This window comes from Heterocephalus glaber, unplaced genomic scaffold, assembly GCF_053883595.1.
Source record: "Heterocephalus glaber isolate CG9 unplaced genomic scaffold, H.glaber_assembly_v1.0 deba00001689, whole genome shotgun sequence".
NCBI classification, from domain to species: domain Eukaryota; kingdom Metazoa; phylum Chordata; class Mammalia; order Rodentia; family Bathyergidae; genus Heterocephalus; species Heterocephalus glaber.
In genome coordinates, this window is record NW_028258414.1 from 8,449,171 (window position 1) to 8,472,110 (window position 22,940).

The 22,940-nt window shown below is 35.7% G+C and overlaps 1 protein-coding gene and 1 pseudogene across 11 annotated transcripts in view; one reads left to right on the forward strand and one right to left on the reverse strand.

Moving 5' to 3' along the window:
- Dennd4a (DENN domain containing 4A) overlaps positions 1-22,940 on the reverse strand; it is a 141,165-nt gene that overhangs the window by 55,065 nt on the left and 63,160 nt on the right. For all 11 annotated transcript variants that reach the window (XM_087199085.1, XM_087199084.1, XM_087199083.1 and 8 more), the window contains 5 exons: positions 22,554-22,698; positions 22,139-22,314; positions 14,435-14,535; positions 8,077-8,295; positions 6,301-6,446 (listed from right to left, as the gene is read on the reverse strand). In XM_087199085.1, the coding sequence (XP_087055211.1) occupies positions 6,301-6,446; positions 8,077-8,295; positions 14,435-14,535; positions 22,139-22,314; positions 22,554-22,698 (787 nt within the window). The remainder of the gene's footprint in view (positions 1-6,300; positions 6,447-8,076; positions 8,296-14,434; positions 14,536-22,138; positions 22,315-22,553; positions 22,699-22,940) is intronic.
- On the forward strand, positions 15,652-18,062 carry LOC106010326 (DNA-dependent metalloprotease SPRTN pseudogene; annotated as a pseudogene).

Genomic DNA, 22,940 nt, shown 5'->3' on the forward strand with positions numbered 1-22,940 from the left:
TGAGGCAGGAGGACTGCCTTGAGTTTAAGGCCATCCTGAAATACATAGCAAAAAAAAAAATCAATCAATCAATCAAATCAGTTTATTTATCTTTATGGTAGCAACACACTGTTCAGTTACTTATATTTCAGGAAGTTCTGCTTAATGAACAGTAGGGATACAATTAACCTCAGTTCCAATTATGTATAAAGTTTATTAAGATATATTTTAGATCTTTGATACTTGACTTTATATAATAAAGGAATCCCTTGAATTAAAGCATTCTCAATTTTGATTTTCTGACTAGTCATTAAACTCTTTAAGTATAATGTTAATTCAATATACAGGTGATCTTTTATTAGATCTAGACTTTGAATAGGTAAGTAACATTTTAGGAAAATAGTATACCTAGAAACAAAAATAGAATCTTTTTTGAGACTTCTCAGAATTTTTTTTTAAGGAATTGTTCAGTCATCTCCTGCACTGACACTCTTAACATCAATAGCATGTGACCAACAGAAAAACCTAGACAACATAAAGTATCACCTATATTAACTAAGATATACTCCTTGGGACATGATCCCTTAGGTATTGTTATGGCTTATGTCTAGATGTTCCCCCAAAGCCTCATGTAGTCTTTGGTGGGGCTTTCTCAGAGGTGGCTGAATCTAGTGTGTGATTGATTCATGGAGCAACCCTAGGCCTGAGGGCACTAGGATAAAGGGTGTGCTTGCTATTTACCCTAAGTAGTCTGAGTAAGATAAAAGGGGCAAAAAGACACTGTTAAATTCCTTGCTTGCTTTTTCTCTCTTCTGCTTGGCATGCACTAGTTCTCTGTGTGTGATGCCCCTCTGTGAAGCCACCCTGCCTTGCAGCCAGCCAATTATGAAATGAAAACTTTACAAACTGTGAGCTAAATAAACCTTTCCTCCTTTAACTTTGGGTGTTGGGTATTTTGTTTCAGCAACAAAAGAAAAGTAACTAAAACAGGTATCTAGCAAAACTACAAGTCTGATATATCTTACAATATTAATGAATAGTTCATCAAAACATGTGACACCATGAGTTTAGCTGAAACAAACGCTTGGAAATAAGATGCATTAAATTGGTCAAAAGGAAACAACGTAAGACTTCTCTCTTCTGAACTGTTAATTAGACTCCTGCTCTACCTTCAGGGTTCCCATGGGGTTTAATAAATTTACTGGATAAAGCAGGCTACGAGCTAAACACTAGTCACTAATGTGGTCCCTTGTGATTCAGTTAGCTTGGCATGGAGAACAACTGTTCTACAAATGTACAATGCTGGTCACAAGGGACACTCCCTGAGTCCATATGCATAACAAGTAGAAAGCTAGGACCATATGGCAAAAACATTCACACTACTTAATGGTAATCACAAACATCATCTTTATGTACAAAAATCAATGTAATTATCCCTGTGAAAAAGAATTTAGAGAAACTATTTTTAAAGACATATCTACTTATTTATTGCCAATATCTAATTTTATAAGCAGTAAATAAGATAAACTTAAAATTTTTATTAAAATACTGAAAATAAGTTCTTGGTACAATGCTACAATGACAAATCTGTCAAAAAACTAGGACATCATCTCCTTCTCAAAATAAATAGGCAGCGCTCAACCTACAAAAAGGCAGGGTTCCAAACACCCATTTGTAATAGGCTATTCAAAATGTAGGAAATACATCTTCCATCAAAACAAAGCCCATTCAGAGATGATGAAAACATTCTATATTTTGGAGTGGTCACATGGAAATACACATTTGTCAAAAATCATCAAAGTGTAGACGTCAAAGGTCTATTTACTATATTACAAGAAACTTGATTTTTATATGTCCTTGAAAGTGGTTTGAATATCATTCCACACACAAAATTACTCATATCTTAGCATAACACTGTACCTCTGTATCATTTTAATGCTAGCTAATTATCATTTATATGAGTGTTTCTATGGCAAAATGAATTAAGTTCTAAAAAGGTAATGGCACATATTCATCTCTTCCCATTCCTTAGCATTTTAAGGACTAAAGTTGATATTTCTGGGCATCTTTAAGTTATAAGTTCTCTGTCAGCACCAGAAAAAGTATTTTTTACATCAACCATTGGTCAAATGTCCTAAAGCAAAAGAAAAGGCACAAGCCTAAACAAGGCTGTGAATCTGTTCCTGCTAATCACAAGTCATTTAAAAACTGAGTGTTTCTATGCCATGAAATAAAACCAAATGACTTAATCTATAAATTTGAATAAAATTAGTCAAATTTAAACAGTTATAATACTTCGTAATTTTTATTTTATACCAACCTACTCTGAACACCATGAGATAGGCAGTTATAATTATCTCTCGTCACAGTACTTTAAAAAACACAGATCAGAAACAACACAGAAAGAGTAAATGACTAAAGTCATATTTATGACAGTTGCATTAAAGTACTCCTGATTCTCAATACAGTGTTTTTTACTGCTAAACAATGCACAATGAGAATCACTTTTCATTCTTTTTTTTTTTCATACCGGGGATCGAGCTCAGGTCCTTGCGCTTGTGCAGCAGGTGGCGAAACCACCGAGCTAAATCCCCGGGCCACTTTTCATTCTTGAGAGATGTATTTTATTTTGACTGCTGCGCCAAAATCTCTGATTTTCACAGTCACATAAATTTGAAAAGGATATACCTTCTTTAACCTTACAATTATAAACTGTTGAGATAATATATGATTAAGTTTTGCTTACTTCTTTTTTTCTACTATAACTCACATATGGTAAAGAACTATACACACACACACACATATGTAGTTTTGAGTATAGTACAAATAAATATTTTCTTATTCTTTCAGAATAAGTTGCTGTCTTGATGGCCCATCACCCCTGAATATTTTAAAATGTACTTAACACAAAAAAGGACATCTTGGGGCCAGGGATTTAGCTCAGTGGTTCCGCTGCCTGCCTGGCAAGTGCAAGGTCCCGAGTTCAATCCCCGGTACCGAAACAATACTAAAACAAAAACAAAAACAAAAAAAACAAAAAAGGACATCCTCCTACACAATTACAACGTAACTGGAAATTAACTTTAATATATTAATACTATCTAATCTTCAAACTACATTCAACTTTCATTGATTATATCCTAAAATGTTATACCAAAAGGATCCATTCTGAACTATGCACTGTACTTGGTTGTAAAGTGTCTTTATTTCACTTTAGGACCATTTCTCAAGTTTTCCTTTGTTTTTGTAACCTTGACACCATTTGGATTACAGAACTGGTACTTATAGAATCTAATGTCTGTTTGTCTGGACAGCTTATGCATCTTTAAAATTTTTTTTTTAAATATACAGCTTATGTATCTTTGGCAGGAAGATTCACAGAACTGAAGCTGTGTTCTCAGTGCCACCTTGTAGGGGCACATGATGTCGACCAGTCTGGTTATTGAGGGTGTTCTCTCTGATTACCTGATTGTATGTCACGTTTTTCCACCACATAGCTACTCTTTCCTCCTCTGCCATTAACATGTATTTTGGGGGATCATACTTTGAAACTTTGTAAGATCCTGCTCTTTGTCAGACTTTTTAAAATGAAACAACAACAACAACAACAACAAAATTTCATAACAAAATAACAAGAATAACAAGTTATTACACTGTGTATCATTATCTTCAAAGTAGTTAGAATATAAGGCAGACAAAAAAGATTCTCTTACAAAGAAGAAACAGATAATAGCACAAAACTTTCTTTTCAATGAACTAAAAGAAATTAGTAGTACAAATGAAACAAATGAACATTCATCAGACTTAAAACTGATCAGCTGTTATCTGCTGAGACTATGGTTTCCTACTTTGTTCAGTAGATTAATTTGTTACTGACACTGGATGCTCAAGTTGTCCCAGATTTGCTAGTAGGAATTTTTTCAAATTGTTTCTCTGTGTAGATGTTTTTATCATCTCTCCATCATTCTTGGAGTAATCCCTTGTTTTCTAATATAAAACACTTTAGGGTTCATCTTATACTTTCTCTGCCTTAAGCCTGGAACCAACAATTTCATTTGGTGGAAAATAGTGTTTTGAAGCCAAAAATCTATGCATCAGCTATCTGTTGCAATTATGGTGTGACTATTTCCAGGTCCTCTCAATGTACAGAGATAGAGAATGTAGGGATATGTAGACACAGACACATATACTTGCATCTGTATGCATTATATATTGGCTAAAACAAATGATACCACACCAAACCTCCAATTCCATTCCAATACTCCAGCATTCATTCTAGTTTTTTATATTTGTAAATGTCCTCTGTGACTGTGAGAGACTTCATTACCTTTAATATGTAGTTATTTGACCTCCCTCCCCATACGTAACATTCTCCTGTCTTCACTGCTAACCCTCCTCCATGCAGATTGACTTCATCCTAATTTGGCTGTGACAATCCTCTACAGACCAAACCACATACCTTCCATGCTGGCACTTCCTTCATTCAGATCAAACTGTGTCATAACACTTGCTAAGCCTAATCCACCAGGGACATTTTCCTCACCTAGTCAGACTTTGCCACACTACCGTATCCTTCCCTCTATACGGGCACTCTTCTCATTCTATTTAAAATCTGATGCCCTGCAACAATCTGCCCCCCACAGCACAGACACCCTCTTTATCCTGCTTGTCTTCTAATTCTCCACACAGGCCATGCCTCTGTATGGATGCTCTATTACCTAGCTTGGTCTCCAAAACCCACTTCAGGCTGCTTCCCTACCTGTTCAGGGTTAGACACCCCTTCTCTAGACCACTGTTCCCACCTCTTTTCTCTCCAGCATGGAGAGTCAACTAGTTCTATCTCACCTAATGATCTTATGACTAGAAGAGAAAAAGGATGGTTTCATACGTGAATTTAAAGTAGCAGAATTAAACCTATAAATTCACTCTGAATTACAAAGGTCTACTATCTAGAATATATAAAGAATTGAAAAAAATCAGACCCCCCAAATTCAAAGACCCAATTCAAAAATGGGCATCTGAAATGAACAGACATTTCTCAGACAAAGAAGTAAAAGCAGCAAATAAATATATGAAAAAATGTTCAACATCACTGGTCATTCGAGAGATGCAGATGAAAACAACACTGAGATTCCACCTCACCCTAGAAAAAATGGCTGCTATCAAGAAATCAACCAATAACAAATGCTGGTGGGGGTGTGGGGAGAAAGGAACCCTTCTCCATTGTCGGTGGGAGTGCGGACTGGTGTAACCACTGTGGAAATCAGTATGGAGATACCTCAAAGAACTAAAGGGCTAGAGGTACCATTTGACCCAGCTATTGCCCTGCTGGGTATCTTCCCCCAAAGAATTAAAAGAATCATACCACAGCGATATATGTGCACCCGTGTTTATAGTGGCACAGTTTGTAGTAGCTAAAGCTTGGAAACAGCCCAAGTGCCCATCAACTGGAAACTGGATAAAGAAGATATGGTTTTTTTATAAAATGGAGTACTACTCAGCCATAAAGAACGAGAAACTAGAGACACTTATAGCTAAATGGATGCATATTGAGGCCATACTCTTAAGTGAAATAAATAGGACACACATGTGTAAATACCAAATAGTTTCTCTAGTGTGAGAAACTGAAAGTATAAATAAGGATTAAAATAATTAAAGCAAATAATTGATAATTTGAAATATTAAAAGGTCCAAAGGTGTACGGGTGGTGGGAGGGGAAGGGGAAAGGAAAGAAGGGAAAGGAAAAATTATGAGAAAAGAAAAAAAATGGAAATGAAATCTATGTAAATAGGGAAGGGTGGAGGGGTGAAGGGCGCACAGGTAATGGGGAAAAAATAAGAACCAAGATTCATCATGTACAGGTACAAGTAACCAATGATAAGTGTAAACGTACTGTACACCTAAAATGTACCAATGAAAGAATTAAAACAAAAAATTCACTCTCAAATGTACAAAGAGTCAAGTAAAATATCTCTTATGCTATACACTCAACATGTGACAGCCACCTTGGAAAAAAAAAGTAGTATAAATTAAGGATGCTCAAGTTAAAAAACTTGAAAAAATTCCCAGCCTCCAAGTGTACAGTGTTAGGAACTTCATTGCTAATATAAAACACATAAGTCAGTAAATTCCTATTAGATACTTCTAAAAGGTGTGTTTTATAATTTCAGCAGGCTACTCAAACTTTCATTCTAAATGGTCAGTTATTAAAATAGAATTAATTTAGATTTTGTTAAAAACTATAAATACAAACTATAACTCACAACATTTATAACAGTCACAGAAAATAAGTTAGGCCACTGTAGACATGCTGATACTTACTTTATCTACACAATCATCAAAAAATGCCAGGCTTGCATCTTTATCACTGACAAAAGAACATTCCTCAATAAAGCGAATAAACATTTGTGTTTTGGTCATCATGTTATAGAATTTTTGATGTGATCGGTCCCGGCTTCTTAAGAAAGCTGTTCAACACAAATACATAATATGAGAACATATATCATTCATTGATTCATAGAATTTTTGAGATAGAAGAAACCAAGATCAATCATGTTGCCCTACCGGCCCATATTCCCAACTATTTCTCAAAAAAAGAAATTAAGATTCTTATGGAGGGAAATGACTTGACAAATAAGAAAGCAATTGGAAAGGAACATAAATTCAGATATCTCAAATTTTCATCCAGAATTATCTTGTTTCTTCTCTGTCTTGAAAGTTACATATAAACTAATGAATCGGAAAGTATTTTAAAAATTGCTATTTTTCGTCAAATTCTTTGTATGTTATGTGTACATGCATACTCTCATGTACTCACTCTCTCCTTAAACACACTATATATGTCTTTTTCAATATGTTCCTTCTGATGATCATTTATATTTTCCTTCTTTCTTGTTTTCTTTTTGAGATAGCATCTCACTAAGTAGCTCTGGCTTGCCCTGAGCTTGGAGTTCTTCTGCCTGAGACACTCAAGCAGCTGGGATCACGAATATGCACCACCACACTTGATTATCTTACTTCTTGAAATCAGCGTTAAAGTCTATCTCCTGATTTAACTTTACTGTTCATGCTCAGTTATACTGCTCTTGGGCCTTCTTTTAGGTCCATGAACTCAAGCTCTTTCCAGCTTCAAGGGCTTTGCAAAAACTCTGCCTGAAACAGTCTCTCATTTCCCTGTGTTTGGATAATTTCTATTCATCTTTGAGAGAACAACTTAGACATTTTTTCTTCAAAAAGGCTTTCATAATTTAAAGTTGTGAAACTAAGGTTGTTCACCCATACTTTCTAATCGTTTATCCTTTTGACTATAAGCCCTGTGAGAAAAAAGACCAGGACACCATTTTCATTTTTTTCATACCTATGTGTCTTTTGCATACTAATAAATACCCAATGCTTAGCATTTGGAACCATCAACGTGTACTAGTTGAATTTTCTTTCAAATATTAAACACTACAAAAGAAAGTAAATATGTATTAAGACACCAGTTGAACTCTGGGGCTTCCCAACCTTTTTTTCCCATTTTGTGGCATAGACAGTAATATTTATAAAGCACACTGTAATAAAACAAATAAAGCCTATTCAAGCCTAGAGGTAGCCATCCAGGGATTCCTCTGCCTGCTTACTCTGAAAGTTGAGAAACTACGGTGGTTTCTCGGTTCACAAACTTAATTCATTCCATGATTCTGGAAAAGACAGCCATGTTCCCGTTTGTGTGGGAAAAATGGCTACAGCTGTGTTTGTCGCCCAATGCAGAGTTGCAGACAAAAACAAAATCTTGCCAAATTTGGTTCGCAAACAAAAGCATTTGTGAACTGAGGCACCACTGTACTGGTATCTCAACACATAATAGAGTGAAGAATTATGTATATGCCTAGGAGGCTCAAATAATTTCTTTTGTGTATCTTGCTAATAGGATTATATTTAATGAGCCAGAGAAAGAACTTCTCCTATAGAAATGGATCACCAGAATTGGTGTTCACATACCCTTCAAATAGGTATGTACTTTGAGAAACATGAACTATTAACCCAGAGAGCAAATAAATCGTCACAAGGTTAAGCTCAGTAATATGAAAGCTATAAAACTATGCAATCACTCACCTTGCAGGGCAAAAAGAGAGGCTGCATCTGTTGCTGTTTCAGATGGGGCTTGTGTTATTGGCCTTAAGTATGATCTATATCCTTTTAAAATAGAAGCCATGAAAAATAAAAATGCCTCTTGGATTTCCAAATCTATCATGTGTAACCTCTTTCCAGAATTAAAATCATAGTCATTCATTGTTAAATCCATTAGTCCATCATCTCTTGGTCTCTGCTGCACTGTGAAGAAACATAGTATTAATGTTTTCTCCTAACTGCTAAAACTTTTGCTCTAATAATATCAGTGTAAGTTTGTTGTGTCTTTAGAAGGTCTCATGTCACTTCAACTATTTACAGAGCTTCATCATCTGTAAAGCCTTAAGAAAATAAACTATATCATTTTTAGGCTCTGTTGAATATACTTTATGCATGTTAAACAAAAAATATTCCTCTGTGTCATCAGAAAGAAAAGTTCATGTCCATATTAACTGGACACAGGGTTAATGCAACAGTTCCCCCCACAACACCTTTTGTAAAATATAAATGCTTGCAGGATAAACCCACAGGGATTAAAATATAAAAACAACTGCCCCTCTTTTTGGACAGTTCAATGCTAGAATTAATAGGTCATAAAAAAATAACTTTACAGAAGAGGAGCCTGATAAGATAGCACTTTAATGAAGTAATCAAAGGGGTATCTTCATCAATAATGGGACAAATTAAAATGGGGCACCTGATAACACAATGAGAGGAATACATCATCCCTTCTCCAACATTCCTGCCAAAGATGAATGACCTGCATCTACCATGAGGATGCTCAAATTCACATTATGGACCATTCTATAATAGTAACTGTAACTTTCAAAAGTATCAAGAAATATCCAGGCATGGGAGCACATACCTAAAATACCAAAATTCCAAGAAGTTGAAACAGGAGGATCACAAGTTCAAGCCTATCCTGGGCAATCTAGCAAGATCCTGTCTCAAAATTAAAAGGGCAGTGGGGGATTGAGATGTAGCTCAGAGCAAAGGCTCTGGGTTTAATCCCCAGCATTCTAGTACTACTTTTAAAAAAAGGTATCAAAAAGATGAAGGAAAACTAAAGAACTGCTTTCGAAGAAAGGACACTGAAGAGATTTGAAATACATTCTATTCAGAGGACAGGGCATCTACCCTTAAAGGGTCAGGAAAAAAGTCTTGTGAGTGCTCCAAAATGTAAGGATTTTGTTTTAAATATGAGGAACAATTAATCATCTTAGAGAGTTTGACAGTTTTTATTGTTTAAGAGAGACTATAAAGAACATGGCTTTGGAGGCTCCCCTGCCACCATTCCATGCTCCTAGGGCAGAGAAGGTGAGCCAATCCCAGCACCCAGGAAGAGGCTCCCCTGTCGCCATTCCACGCTCCTAGGGCAGAGAAGGTGAGCCAATCCCAGTGCCCAGGAAGAGGCTCCCCTGCCGCCATTCCACGCTCCTAGGGCAGAGAAGGTGAGTCAATCCCAGAGCCCAGGAAGAGGCTCTCCTGCTGCCATTCCATGCTCCTAGGGCAGAGAAGTGGAGCCACGCGGGTGCCAGAAACACTGCCCCCCCCACCGTGGAAATGAGAAGTCACGTAAACAAGCCTCAAAAACAGACTTCCAGATCACCTAAGGCAACCCCAAAGGGTAACCAGATGGAACAATCTGATACTCAACCACCTGGACTACCTGAACTGGCAACAAAAGAGGATCTGGAAAAAATAAAATCAAATAATTTCTCAGATAACAGCAAAGATTGTGCCCATAGTGCAAGACATGATTAATAAATCTAGAGAGGACACAAATAAAAAAATACAGGAGCTGAGGAACATGATGGAATCCCAACATAGGAAACAAATGAAATCCATAAAACAGATGCAAACAGATTTTCTGGAGATTAAAAACTCCATCAAAAGCCTATACAGCAGAATGAACCAATGTGAGGATAGAATTTCAGATACAGAAGATAAGATTGCAATTAGTGACCAGGAAAAGAAAAATTGCTTTAAAATTGTAAGGGAACATGAGAAATCAATCCAGCAGCTGCTAGATGATTTGAAGAAGAATAACATAAGACTGAATGGAGTCAATGAAGAAACAGGAGAGAGTGCAGATGACATAAAAAAGCTGTTCACAGAAGTGATGGCAGAAAACTTCCCAAGGAGGGGAAAAGAACTTGACATACAGATAAGTGAGGCATATAGGACTCCAGCTAGCCTTGATCAAAAAAATTCTACGCATGGGCATATAATAGTTAGGATTCCAGAAACCCAAAAGAAGAAGAAAATTCTACAAGCAGTGAGAGAAAAGAAACCAATCACATACAAAGGAAAGCCCATCAGAATCACTGCAGACTTCTCAATGCAAACCCTCAAGGCAAGAAGAGCTTGGAGTGAATGATTTCAAGCCCTAAAGGAAAACAGCCTCCAACCCAGAATGATGTACCCTGCAAAACTATCTTTCAAAATTGATGGAGAAATAAGATACTTTCATGATAAAGAGCACCTTAGGAGCTTCATGAATAGCAAACCGGCACTCCAAAAAATTTTAGACAATATCCTAGGAAAAAGACAATGAGGATCACAACCCCAGGAAACCCAGCAGAATGAATCCACTGGGTGTGACAAACTAAATGCAAAGGGGGAGAATCCAACAAAAAGAAAAAGTCATGACAAGGCTTTTCAAACTTTTAACTTCATCTCCCTAATGGGTATAATTCAATCTTGTTATTGTTTATGATTAGTATTTTTCTGATTCTAGTGTTGCACACCTTTCCTTGTGCTGTACTGGCTATTTATCATCTTCTTGTGTCTACATTTTAATTGGGTTGTCTATTAACGAGCTAAGAGTTCTTTATATACTCTGATTATAGGTCATATGCATTGTAAATATGGTCTGTTTAAGGACTACTTTTCATTTTAATGATGTCATTTAAAGTTCTAAATTTTGATGGAATCTCATTTGTCAAATTTTTTCTTTTATATATCATGTTGTTTGTATCCTAGGAAGTTCTTGCCTACCCTAAATTCATAGTTTCCCTTATAATTTTTTCTTAAAATTTTATACTTTTAGGCTTTCATATTTAGGTTCATAGATCCTTTCAAGTTATTTTTATGTATGGAAATAAAGGGTTGAGGTTAATTTTTTATATACGGATACCAGGTGTTCTAGTGTCATTTGCTGAAAACACTATCTCTTCCTCGGCTCTTGAATTGAGTTTATATTCTATAAAATGTTAATGTTAAATAATCTTTCAAAACTCAGTGGACCATATATGTGTGGTTCTATTTCTAGACTGTTTTATTCCAATGATCTATATGTCTTTCCTTACACCAACACTGCCTTGATTACTGTAGCTTTAGAGGAAGTCTTAAAAGTAGGTACTAAACATCTTCCAACACTGTTTTTTTTTTCTTTCACTTTTCTAGGTCCTTTGTACTCCTACATAACTTCTGAATTTTAATATCCAATTCTTCATTTATGGCAAGTATACATAGACCTGAATTTTTATATATACCTTGTGTTTTCTAATCCTGCTAAATTCAAATACAAGTTCTCGAGACTCCTAGGGATTTCTTAGTACTTTCTCTGTAGATGATCATTTCATCTACATACAAAGATTTTGCTTTTGCCGTGCCAATCCTATCCTAATTGTGTCATTTTATTGCCAGACTATTTTGGTTTGGGCCTATGATGTTTCAAAGTTTAATGGACAGATGAAGAGTAAGCATATCTGCCCTCGTTCCCCACCTTAGGGAGAAAGCATTGTATCTTCTCCATTCATATAAGGCATTTTTGCTGGAAGTATGGAGTACATGTCTGTAATCTGTTGAGAAGGTTCTGTTCTACTTCTAGTCTCCTGATAGCTTTTACCATGAACGGCTGTAGAATTTAGTCCAATACTTTCTCTCCAACTAGTGACAGGATCATATGGCTTTTTCCTTTCCTGTTTAAATGATGACTTTTGGGGGTGGATCTTCCAATGCTGAACCAACACTGCCATCCCTATAACAAAACCACTTTCTACATACTGCCAGATCTGACTTCTAATAGTTTTTTTTGTTAAACAAATTTCTATCTATGTTCATATTTTTTTCTTCTATTATCTTCATCCAGTTTTAGGCTTAGCACAATGTTGATTTCCTAAAATGAGGGGAGAAGTGTTCCTTTTTTTTTTCTGCTTTAAATGTTTGATATAATTTATCAGTTAAAATGTATACAAGCCTGTTGTCATATAGGTAGGTTTTCAAGCTAGGAATATACTTTCTTTAATAGGTGCTACTCAAATTTTATCTTTCCTTCAGAGTTAGTTTCATTAATTTGTCTTCCAAGGTACTTCTCAGAAGTTGTCAAATTTATTTCAAAACAGATTTTTGAAATATGTTTTCTATATCCTTTTAAATTCTGTAAAATCTGTGGTAATGTCTCCTAGATCTTGATATTGTAATTTAAAAAATGTATAATTTATATTGTGTAATAGGATGTAAAGGTCTAAAGGAGCAGGGGAAGTGGGAGGGGTAGGGGGAAAGAAAGAAGCAAAAAGAAAAAACATGAGAAAAGGAAAAAAATGGAAACAAAGTCTTTGCAAATAGGGAAGGGTGGAGGGGGTGAAGGGAGGGCAGGGGAAGGGGAAAAAAATAAGAACCAAGATAGTCATGTAATGGTACAAGATCCCAATGATGTACGTAAATGTATTTTATACCTAAAATGTACCAATAAACTTAAAAAAAAAAAAAAGAACATGGCTTTGGAACCAGAAGGCCTACGTCTTGATCCTAGCATCATCCTGGCTAACTGATCTGTGACAAGCTACTTCACTTCCCTCAACATTTACCCTCACACTTGTAACTATAAAAGAAGAATGTATGTGAAAGTGCTCTTAGATACAAACTAATGCAACACTCAAGTACTAGTACTATATTATTTAAGTGTCTATAGTTTTAACCTTTAAGATTCTGCCCTTTACTAGAGCTGAATGGGGTACTTCTTTGATTTTAAATACTTAAATATTGCTACAATAGCTGCTGAACTTGTCAGTTTTTCAAAAGTACAAGTACTTCTAGAAAGCTACTAAATATATAATTTGTTTCATAAAATAAAATCTTGTTATACTGGTATCATTTTTTTCCACATCTCAATACTTAAAAATAAAAACAAAAACAAAAACTGGGCACTGAATCCAGGGCCTTGAGCTGCCTCCCCAGTCTTTTCAAAAATGTTATTTTGAGATAGGGTCTCACTAAGTTTCCCAGGCTGGTCTCAAATATGCAATCCTCTTGACTCAGTCTCCCCAGTAGCTGGGATTACAGTTATGCATAATCAAAAATATCCCAGTATTTTTGAGCTACCATGGAATTATCTACTTGTTATCAAATTTACTTTGTAAACACTGTCTTTTTCCATTCCATTTCTAACTATACTATAAATATGTTGAACCCTCAAAGGTGTAGGCCACTTCCTATGTTTGTTTCAGTAACAAATGAGAACCTTACAAATTGCTACATCACTACTGACCACGTGTCACAAAAATAAGTACTGTATTAGACTAGATTAGCTGGGCATGGCAGCACATATCTGTAATCCCAGCACTCTGGGAAGCTGAGGCAAAAGGACTGAAACTTTGAACCTAGTGTGGGCAACTTAGTAAGTGATACCCTGTCTCCAAATTCTAAAAATTGAGAAAGGATGGGGATGTAGCTCAGCATGAAGTTCCCAGGGAAAAATCAGTATTAAATTATAGACTCTGAATGAGCCTCGGTTATAATACCAAGAGAATCAGATAAAGAAATAAAGGCTTAACTGTTTTTATTAGTAATTCTAGATTGCTATCAAATTATATTCTTTATATAATTCTTTCTGAAATACTTCATATCCTAATCAATTTTAATTTTAATTTCTTCAAGCTTTTAGCAAACTTTTCTTCAAACTACCTGAAGTGAGAACAGGATTGAGACACTGATGGTGAAAAACCTGAGCTACCTCTTGCCCCACTGAAATCATCACCCTTTCCTAATGTAGTTCAAACCATTTCACTTAGATTTTCAAAACTAATTTAATCGTATGTATGACGTAAACATACAATGAAACCTTTTATTTTTTCCATGTTATTTCAATAATGGTAGAATTAAGCAAAACAACCACCTTAATATACTTCTGAGTTTTATTATTCTAAGATGGTTCTTTGAAAATTTGGTGGATGCAAAATACTTATTTTGCAATCTCCCATTCAGCTTCCAACAAATTTTGTTTTAATGCTCATTTGCCTTAAATATTATAAAAACATTTTCCTTCAGATAAATTCTTTCGTAAGTAACACAAATCCCTTTCTCATATTAAATTTTACCCTTTAAGCTATCTACTTACATTTAGCAAGCTGCTGGTGCAAATTATTCAGTGTGTTCATCAGATTTTTACATGGCTTCTTTGGAAGAATCTTCCAGGCTACATTCTTCTTTTCACCAGTTCTGAGATAAAATGACAAGGGCAATATATTTGTAACATAGACTTTGAGGGAAAATATGTATCTGCTAAATTTTAAAAAGGACAAAGAGAGGGCTGGGATTTAGCTCAGTGGTTTCGCCACCTGCTGCGCAAGAGCAAGGACCCAAGTTCAATCCCTGGTACCAAAAAACAGAAGAAGAAAGAGAAAACACATTAAATCGAAAAAATGAAACATGTACAGAATATTCAAGTTAATGAGGAAAATCCTACAGGGGTAAATTGGGATGCTGAGTACTTGGAAATTAACTTAGGCAAGGGTAGAACCTTTTATTAAATATAGTACAAAATTAACAATTATGTTGTTATTGAATATATTACACCTGCACTGAAATCACGCTAATTATCATCAGATTTAATTTCTTTTTTTCCCTTTGCTTGCATCTAATATTAGATTTTTGTTTTAAAATGCAGTGGTAAGTTTCACTTTTTATTCTGTATTGTGCTGTTATACAATAAAGTAATTAGATTTAGAAATAGTCAATTCCAGTGAATAAATGTATTGGTTAAGCTTTAGGGGTTTGCTTCTTTGCTGTTCAGACCAAAATTTTTTCTGATTCTTCTGTCCTCATTGTGAAGATGACCATGCAGTTGAAACAGTCAAACTTATTTTTGTAATATATGGTATATTATTCAGCGATGCATTTTTTTGCTTGTCTCCAATATTAAACCATCTTCCTAATTTAAAAAAGCTTAAAGTGATGAACATTAATTTTAATCTTAAGAATGTTTAGATAATACTGGAAAAACCTGAGCATAAAATTTTTTCTTATATATTATAAGAAAAACATATAGTGTAGAAAACTTTCAATAAAATTATGATCCATAGAGTTCAAAATATTTTGGTGTACTTACACAGTTTCCTAGTTTTCTAGAGGTAAAAAATTATTTTTGTTTCTTTGAGAAAAGAAATAATTTGTAAAATTAAGTCACTTTAAAAGATAACATTCAGCAATACTTTTATAACTTTAAAAGAAGATACCTGCTAGAAAGTGATAATGGGGGAGTCGCACACTGCGCCTGCGCTGGACTTGAGCACGGTTGTGACACCAGCGAGGAAACGGTAATGGACTAAGGCGCGTGCGCATCCCTGTGGAACTAGGAGCCGGCTGGGATCTGCGCCTAGCCGGAGCGTGACGTAGGGCGTGAGACTATCAGTGAGGAGTAAAGGCGGTAGCCGGTTTTGTGAGACCCTACCCAGCCACTGCCTGCAGTTGGTGTTGTGCTACCTTTCGCTGCGAAGGCCCCGCATCCTAGTGCTGATGTTCCGGACGAGCCCGCGCTCGCCCAGAAGGGGGGCCCGAGGTCTCTTGAAGCCGGTGTAGTCGAGGGTGTGAAGGGAACTGGCAGCGCGATGGATGAGAACCTGATGGTCGCGCTGCGGCTGCAGGAAGAGTGGGATGTGCGGGCCGCCAAGCGCGCAGCGCGGGAGACCCTGTCGCTGGTGGACGCGTCTTGGGAACTGGTGGACCCCACCCCGAACCTGCAGGGCCTATTCGTGCAGTTCAACGACAGCTTTTTCTGGGGCCGGCTGGAGGCCGTGGAAGTGAAGTGGAGCCCGCGCATGACACTGTGTGCTGGGATTTGCAGCCATGAAGGCAGTGGCGGAATGTGTTCCATCCGTGTCAGTGAACCCCTTTTAAAGTTCAGACCAAGAAAAGATCTTGTAGAGACTCTCTTGCATGAAATGTTACATGCCTATTTATTTATCACTAATAATGATAAAGACCGGCAAGGACATGGTCCAGAGTTTTGTAAACATAGGCATCGAATCAATCGCCTGACTGGAGCCAATATTACCATATACCACACATTTCACAATGAGGTGGAGGAGTACCGCCGACACTGGTGGCGCTGCAATGGGCCATATCAGCACAAACAGCCATATTGCGGCTATGTGAAACGTGCCACCAACAGGGCACCCTCTGCACATGACTCCTGGTGGGCTGAGCACCAGAAAGCCTGTGGAGGCAATTAAAAATCAAGGAACCAGAAAATTACTCCGCAAAAGGAAAGACAAAGCAGCCTATATCAACAGTGGAGAATAAAGATAAGCCCAACAGAAGTGAGGCTCGACCGCTAATCCCTTTCAGTGAGAAAGGGTATATGCTGGAAGAGGTGAGGAATCCATCTTCATCTGGGAAATCGATTGCCTCACGTGCCATCAATGAATCCCACGATCTTTCAAGTCAGGACAATTCAGCAGGTGCTATAAGACCTGATTCTACCACCGAGGTGAAATTCAAACAGAATGGTTCAAGTGAAAAATCTCATCGAGTCCCTCCTGTACACCAAAGTGTCCTAAGCACCTACTTTCCCAGAGTCTCAGTTGCCAACCAAAAGGCTTTCAGAAGTGTGAACGGATCCCAATTGAAAAATGGAACCATTCGTGACATCACTAAACACTCAGTCTCTTCTAGGTCTTGAAGGAAGGTACCATCTTCTAAGACATCCCTGAGAAGTCCCTCCCAAGTGATGGCCTCGGCATCTGTAACTGCACCCCAGTATGGACATGGGTCCAAAGACAAGTTCCCAGGCAAACGACCCAGGCTAGAAGACAAAAGCATTTTTGACACCTTTATGAAGAAAGAGCAACTACAAAGTGATAGGAGTGAGCCAAATAGTAGTTCACACTTTACAGCTACAACTCAGAGTTCCAGCAGCTTACGCAGTCAGAGTCAGCTGGTCAGCTGTCCAGTGTGTCAGACTGACGTTGTGGAGTCACAGATTAACGAGCACCTAGACCAGTGCCTGGAAGGTAGTGCCATCAGTGTTAGAGGCTGAAAAGTCTGAAAAACAAATCTCACCTGCTGCCTGTATTGTCTCACAAATAAATGGCCAGCTGGTAGAGAAGTTCTGGTTGACACTAAGTCTGAAGGTTAGGATCTAGTTCACACACCAGCACAAATGTTCTATTTTATTTATACATATGGGAGATTGTAGTTAACAGTATTTACTTCTCCAGCTGGGCATGGTGGCACTCCTATGGTTCCAGCTACTCAGGAGGCTGAGATGGGAGTTTGAGATCAGCCTGAGCAACATAAGCCCCATTTTTTTTAAATAAAAATTTTTTTTACATGTCAGAGTGCTACATTCACTCTTGCCTTACTTGCACTGTAGGCCAGGGTTTATTCTGCATGGATAATTTTAAGTACTTTTATTTTTTCTTGCTCTTGAAGATCTTTACATGTGTTAATCTTTTTATTTGTACAATTTCTATTAGGAATCTTGTCAAGTATTTGGTTAAGTTGAATATTTCTTTAAGTAATAGTATTAAAACATATTTCCCTGGACTGATGTTCATCTTCACAGTGTCAAACTTACCAAAAACAATTTGGAGTGCAAAGTGGAGAAGTTCTTTTAGAGTATTCAAGGTTTTTGTCCTTCTAATTTTTTCCAAAAGCTTAGGAAATAAATTTTCTATATTTCAAAGAGTTTTTCTGTTTCACCCTTACTAGAGCTGGCAGCAGATTTTAGGTGAAAATAGATAAAATAGTAAACTAAGTAAATTTATTTTGGAGTATTACTAATGACAATAGCCATTATAATTCTGTAGGCCACATTCCATATCCAGTTTAATTTTCTACTTAGTACTGTATTTAGCAAAATGAATGGTTAAAGCTGAGTGCTGGCAATTAACTGGTATGTGTAGCATAACAAAGTTGCCTAGTTCATGGGGAGTCAAAAATATCTGCCAAACAGTATTTCAAACCTTCAGCCAAAATTGAAAACCATTATAATAAAAGGAATACCATTTATGCACTTAAAAATTTATTCTTTTTGCAAACGCAATCGCTCATTTCTGTGTTCCAGCAAAGGGACAAAGATATTTGTATCCATTTACTTCTTGCCCATAGCTGTACTATTTGGCAGAACCTTAGTTGTTCAGTTGTCCTTTTTCTTTGTTGGAATATAATTTGTACGTGGTAAGGTGCACAAGTCTGAATAAAGTCAGAGTAAATTTGCATAGTGTTTACCTGTGTGACTTAAAAATTAAAACCTTTGTCTTGCTCAGGGAGACTTCCCTGTGCTTGCCTTTTTCTGGCCAGTGCCCACCATGCTCACCGTCCCCAAGAGCACAACTATTTTCATCTGTTACCAAAGATTAGTTTTAGCCTATTTTTCAGGCTTTATAAAGTATCTTTGTTGGTGTATGTAGCAGTTCATTTTCATTGCTCTGTAGTATTTGTGTGAATATAGAATGGTTTATCCATTGTAAGATTAATGAACGTTTAAATTGTTCTCAGTTTGGGGCTGTTAGAAATAATGCTGCTAAGAACATCCCCTAGTCCTGTTGGGAATACACACGGGTTGGCTTGCTGGGTCACAAGGTGTATCTATGTAGCCTTAGTAAATACTGCTTGTTTACACTCATCCTAGCAGTGCGTGAGCATTTCCAGTTGTTCAGCATTCTTAACATTGTTTTTACCCTGTCTTAATTGGATGAAGTTTTGATATTAAAGCATAAAGTTAAAAAAATAGTATATAGATAAATGACTATTAAAATGTTTTAAAAATATATACTGTTAACATTCATCAGTTTAACAAGTGCAATAAAGTATATTTTTAGTAAAACCAAAAAAAAAAAAAAAAGAAAGTGATATTGGATTTCTAGGACAGGCTCTGATAATCTCCTCTATCACAGATACTACAACACAGTTGTTCTCTAAACTACATATGGGGGTAGAAGAAGAAAGAGCATAAAGCACTATAATGTGAACTTAACTATTGCTTTGTTGGGCCCACTTCTTATCTATTAATTTTTTTCTCAATTTCAAAAACAATGAATACTCATTTTAGAAAAATGGAAAAATATAGAGAAAATGAGAAGAAAAGTGATTTTTGAGTGATTTACTCAAGTTCTAACTACCAAATGTAGTGTAGATGAGTAGTAGTAGGATTTGGCTGAGCTTTTTTATTACCTTTTCCTCTTCTTAATGTTCCCTACACTGCTCTAGAACAAAAAGGACAAATAATCACGTTGAAAACTAAACAAAGAAAGAGTGGACAGGAAAGTTTAAGCCAACAAAGAATATCTGCCCTGGAGCTTACCCTATAGTTCTACTGTGAAGATGGTATTATATTTATAATGTGACTAAGAGCGTGGAAAACCATGTTAAGGTGAGAATGCAAGGTGGAGACACCTTTTACATCACTGTTTTGATAAGACTTTGTGAACAGGACTCCCAGTGTGTTGTAGGATTCAATGAATGCACACTTGTCTTGCTAGAGTAGATTATGAAGCAATTTATGAGAAAGGAGTATATTTGATTTGCCATTTTATTCCCAGTGACTAGTAAAGGGAGCCACTTGAGATATATTTATGATATAAATTAAAAAATACCTTAGTATCACATGATTAGTATCTATAATTACTGTCATTCACTCACATACTTTTCTCCTCTTGCCCTTGATATTGTCACTGTAAAACGTGGCTAGGTAGTTTTATCTAGTATCTAAGTTTTCATGTGCCATAGCCATTTGCACCTTCATTCATATGGTGTTCCTTTACCATACTACTATTTTTAAAATTTATTTATTTATTTATTTATTGGTACTGGGATCGAACTCGGGTCCTTATGCTTGCGAGCCAGGTGCCGGAACCACTGAGCTAAATCCCTGGCTCTACCATATTACTATTACACAGTAATCCAATAATTAATGACAGAAGGTTTAGTTATAGAGTGAGACAATGATAACTTCAGAATCCAGTTCTGACAGAATAAGCTCTGCGATAAACTGCTTAAAAATCTAAGCTTTGGTTTCTTTATCTGTCAGAGGAATTAATAAAAACTATATTCCAGAGTACAGACAATAAAATGGGATAATCTAAGCTATAAATGCAACTTTATGCCTAATACATATTAGATACTAATTCTTCCCCATCTTCAGATACTTCTTGATATTCAGAACATACTCTGCATAGAATGTATCTAAGATAGAAAGAGAAAAGTAACTAAAAATTCTTTCATTGGATTTTTTTCCAGTAGAAGGCTGTAGTTCATTAGTAGTCCTACCACAGTTTTAAAGCGTGATAAATTTTTTTTTTCTGGTACCAGGGATCGAACCCAGGACCTAGAGCTTGCAAGGTAGGTGAAGTGCCACTGAGCTAAATCCTTGGCTAAAGCATGATAATATTAAGAAGAAGAAATATTCATGAATGCAAACTCATTTTTGTTTGATTTTTAAATTCATTAGTAATAAAAATAAGGAAAATAGTTAAGAAGGAAGAAAAAAATTCTTTTAACAAATTCAAAGAAAGAACATGGGAAATACAATATACTACTGTAATAAACATAGTATATATTCATTTACCACCCTTAGTTTTAATTTTATAAAATACTATATTATGTAATATTTAACAACTAAGAAAGAAAAGAGCTATTACTTTAATATTTTAAAAAATTAAATATTCCTAGTAAAGTGAAATGTTATTGGTAAAAAACTCCATTGACTTAATAAAATGGCTTTTATGCATAAAATACATTTTCTTGGTTAGTCCCTCTATGAATAAAAATTTTCTTAAAAAAAGTTTTCTTGATAGCATACAAGCTTCATAACAGAATATTAATTTTTTCTAAATTTTTCTACTTTTTTTTTTACTTGAAGTTTTGACATATGACAAACACTGAAAATTAACCTAAAACTTAGGAATTAAATTGAATGCTTTAAAATGAAAAACTATTATTTAAAAACGGAGAGATTGGGACTACAGCTCAGTGGTATAGCACATGATAACCATGTGTGAAGCCCTGGTTTTAATCTCCAGCACCAAGATTGACAGATAAATAGATAAGATAAAACTATTACACATCTACTTTATTAAGTGGAAAAGCTATATTTGCTTTTGGGCTTTACAGATAAGACTAAATCACAGTTATTTTAAGTATGTCCTATGAGTGCAAGTTGTTACATCAAATTCTCCTTCCCTGCATGGCTGAAGTACAGCAAAATTTAAAGTATTGGATAAAAAGAAACAAATTATTTTTAAAAATCTATAAGAATATAACCCAATAGCTACAACTTAAATATTATTCCAATAAGAAGACAGGGAAACTAATAGAATCTTTACATTCCTAGACTATAAGGTGACAAATTACATATAATTTAGAGTTTATTTTAAAATTCTAAAATATTACATTATTTTTCCTGTGATGTATGTATTGTGACACTATTACACACAACCCAAAATAAGACTGAAATATTAATCAAGGAATAGGTTTTTAATTGAATTGGTGATTTTATCCACATTCATCTGACAAAAGGGAAATAAACTTTTTTCTGTTTCTACCTTTAATTTCCTTTCTGCTAAGTTTCTAATCAAGCATGATTATAATGTTTCCTAAATATTTAAAGCCTGAGGATTAAAGATGTATTTCCTTTCCAATAAAACCTCTAATATCCTAAATCTACTCTACTGAAACATAGTAAGAGCTGATAGAAAGATAGCAATAACCCCAAATACAAAGGAAAAATATTTCTCAAAAGAATCCTGCTTAGCAATCATAAACTATCATAACTACTGTGAAGTTGTCATTAGTAGGTGTAGAATCACTGAAATGTACTTACTGAGAAATGGTGTTGGTATCTAGGTCAACACAACTGACATCTGGCGGAGGATCATAGAGATCAAAGTATCTTGAGTCAATCCCCACTATGAACGGACATGGTGCACTCAAGACATCTGCTAAGGCCAGTGGGCAGAGAGGAACATATGGGCATGGCCAGTGGAAAGGGAAAATCATCTTGGATAAACAAAGGGTAGAAGAATATTTAGCTTTTTGACAATGAAGAATAATTTATCACCAAAAAACTGCACACATAAAAATTTAAATATTACTAGTCTAATGCTTGATAATGAATTAAACAATTATAACTAAAAGGTATGGAAATTAAAACTACTCAACATACAAATTCATTACTCCTTGAAATTAACATTAGAATAGTTTTAAAATTGATGTAAAGAAGAAATGAGGACACTCACAGATACTAATGCCTCTGTCACACTAGTAAGCACAGAAGGCCGTAAGGAATGGATAAGAATTTTATGTTCTGTTACCGCAAACACAAGCAGTGTCACAGCATTTTCAGGACCTAGATTCTGAAGTAGTGTTGAAAACTTGCCACCACTGTCAATCAAACAAAAATATATTATTAAGAAATAAGTATCTAGACAACTCACATCTAAAGTAACAAGATTTGAGTTCATTATTAGGGTGTGATCTATGTTATATACTTAACTTTAAATGATTACTGCCCTTATGCAGAGAAAACACAGCATCAAAAACACTTTGAAAACAATGAGGTTTCAAAATCATTCATTCCTCTAAAATCCATTTAATATAGAAAATGAAAAGTAATCTGCTTCATT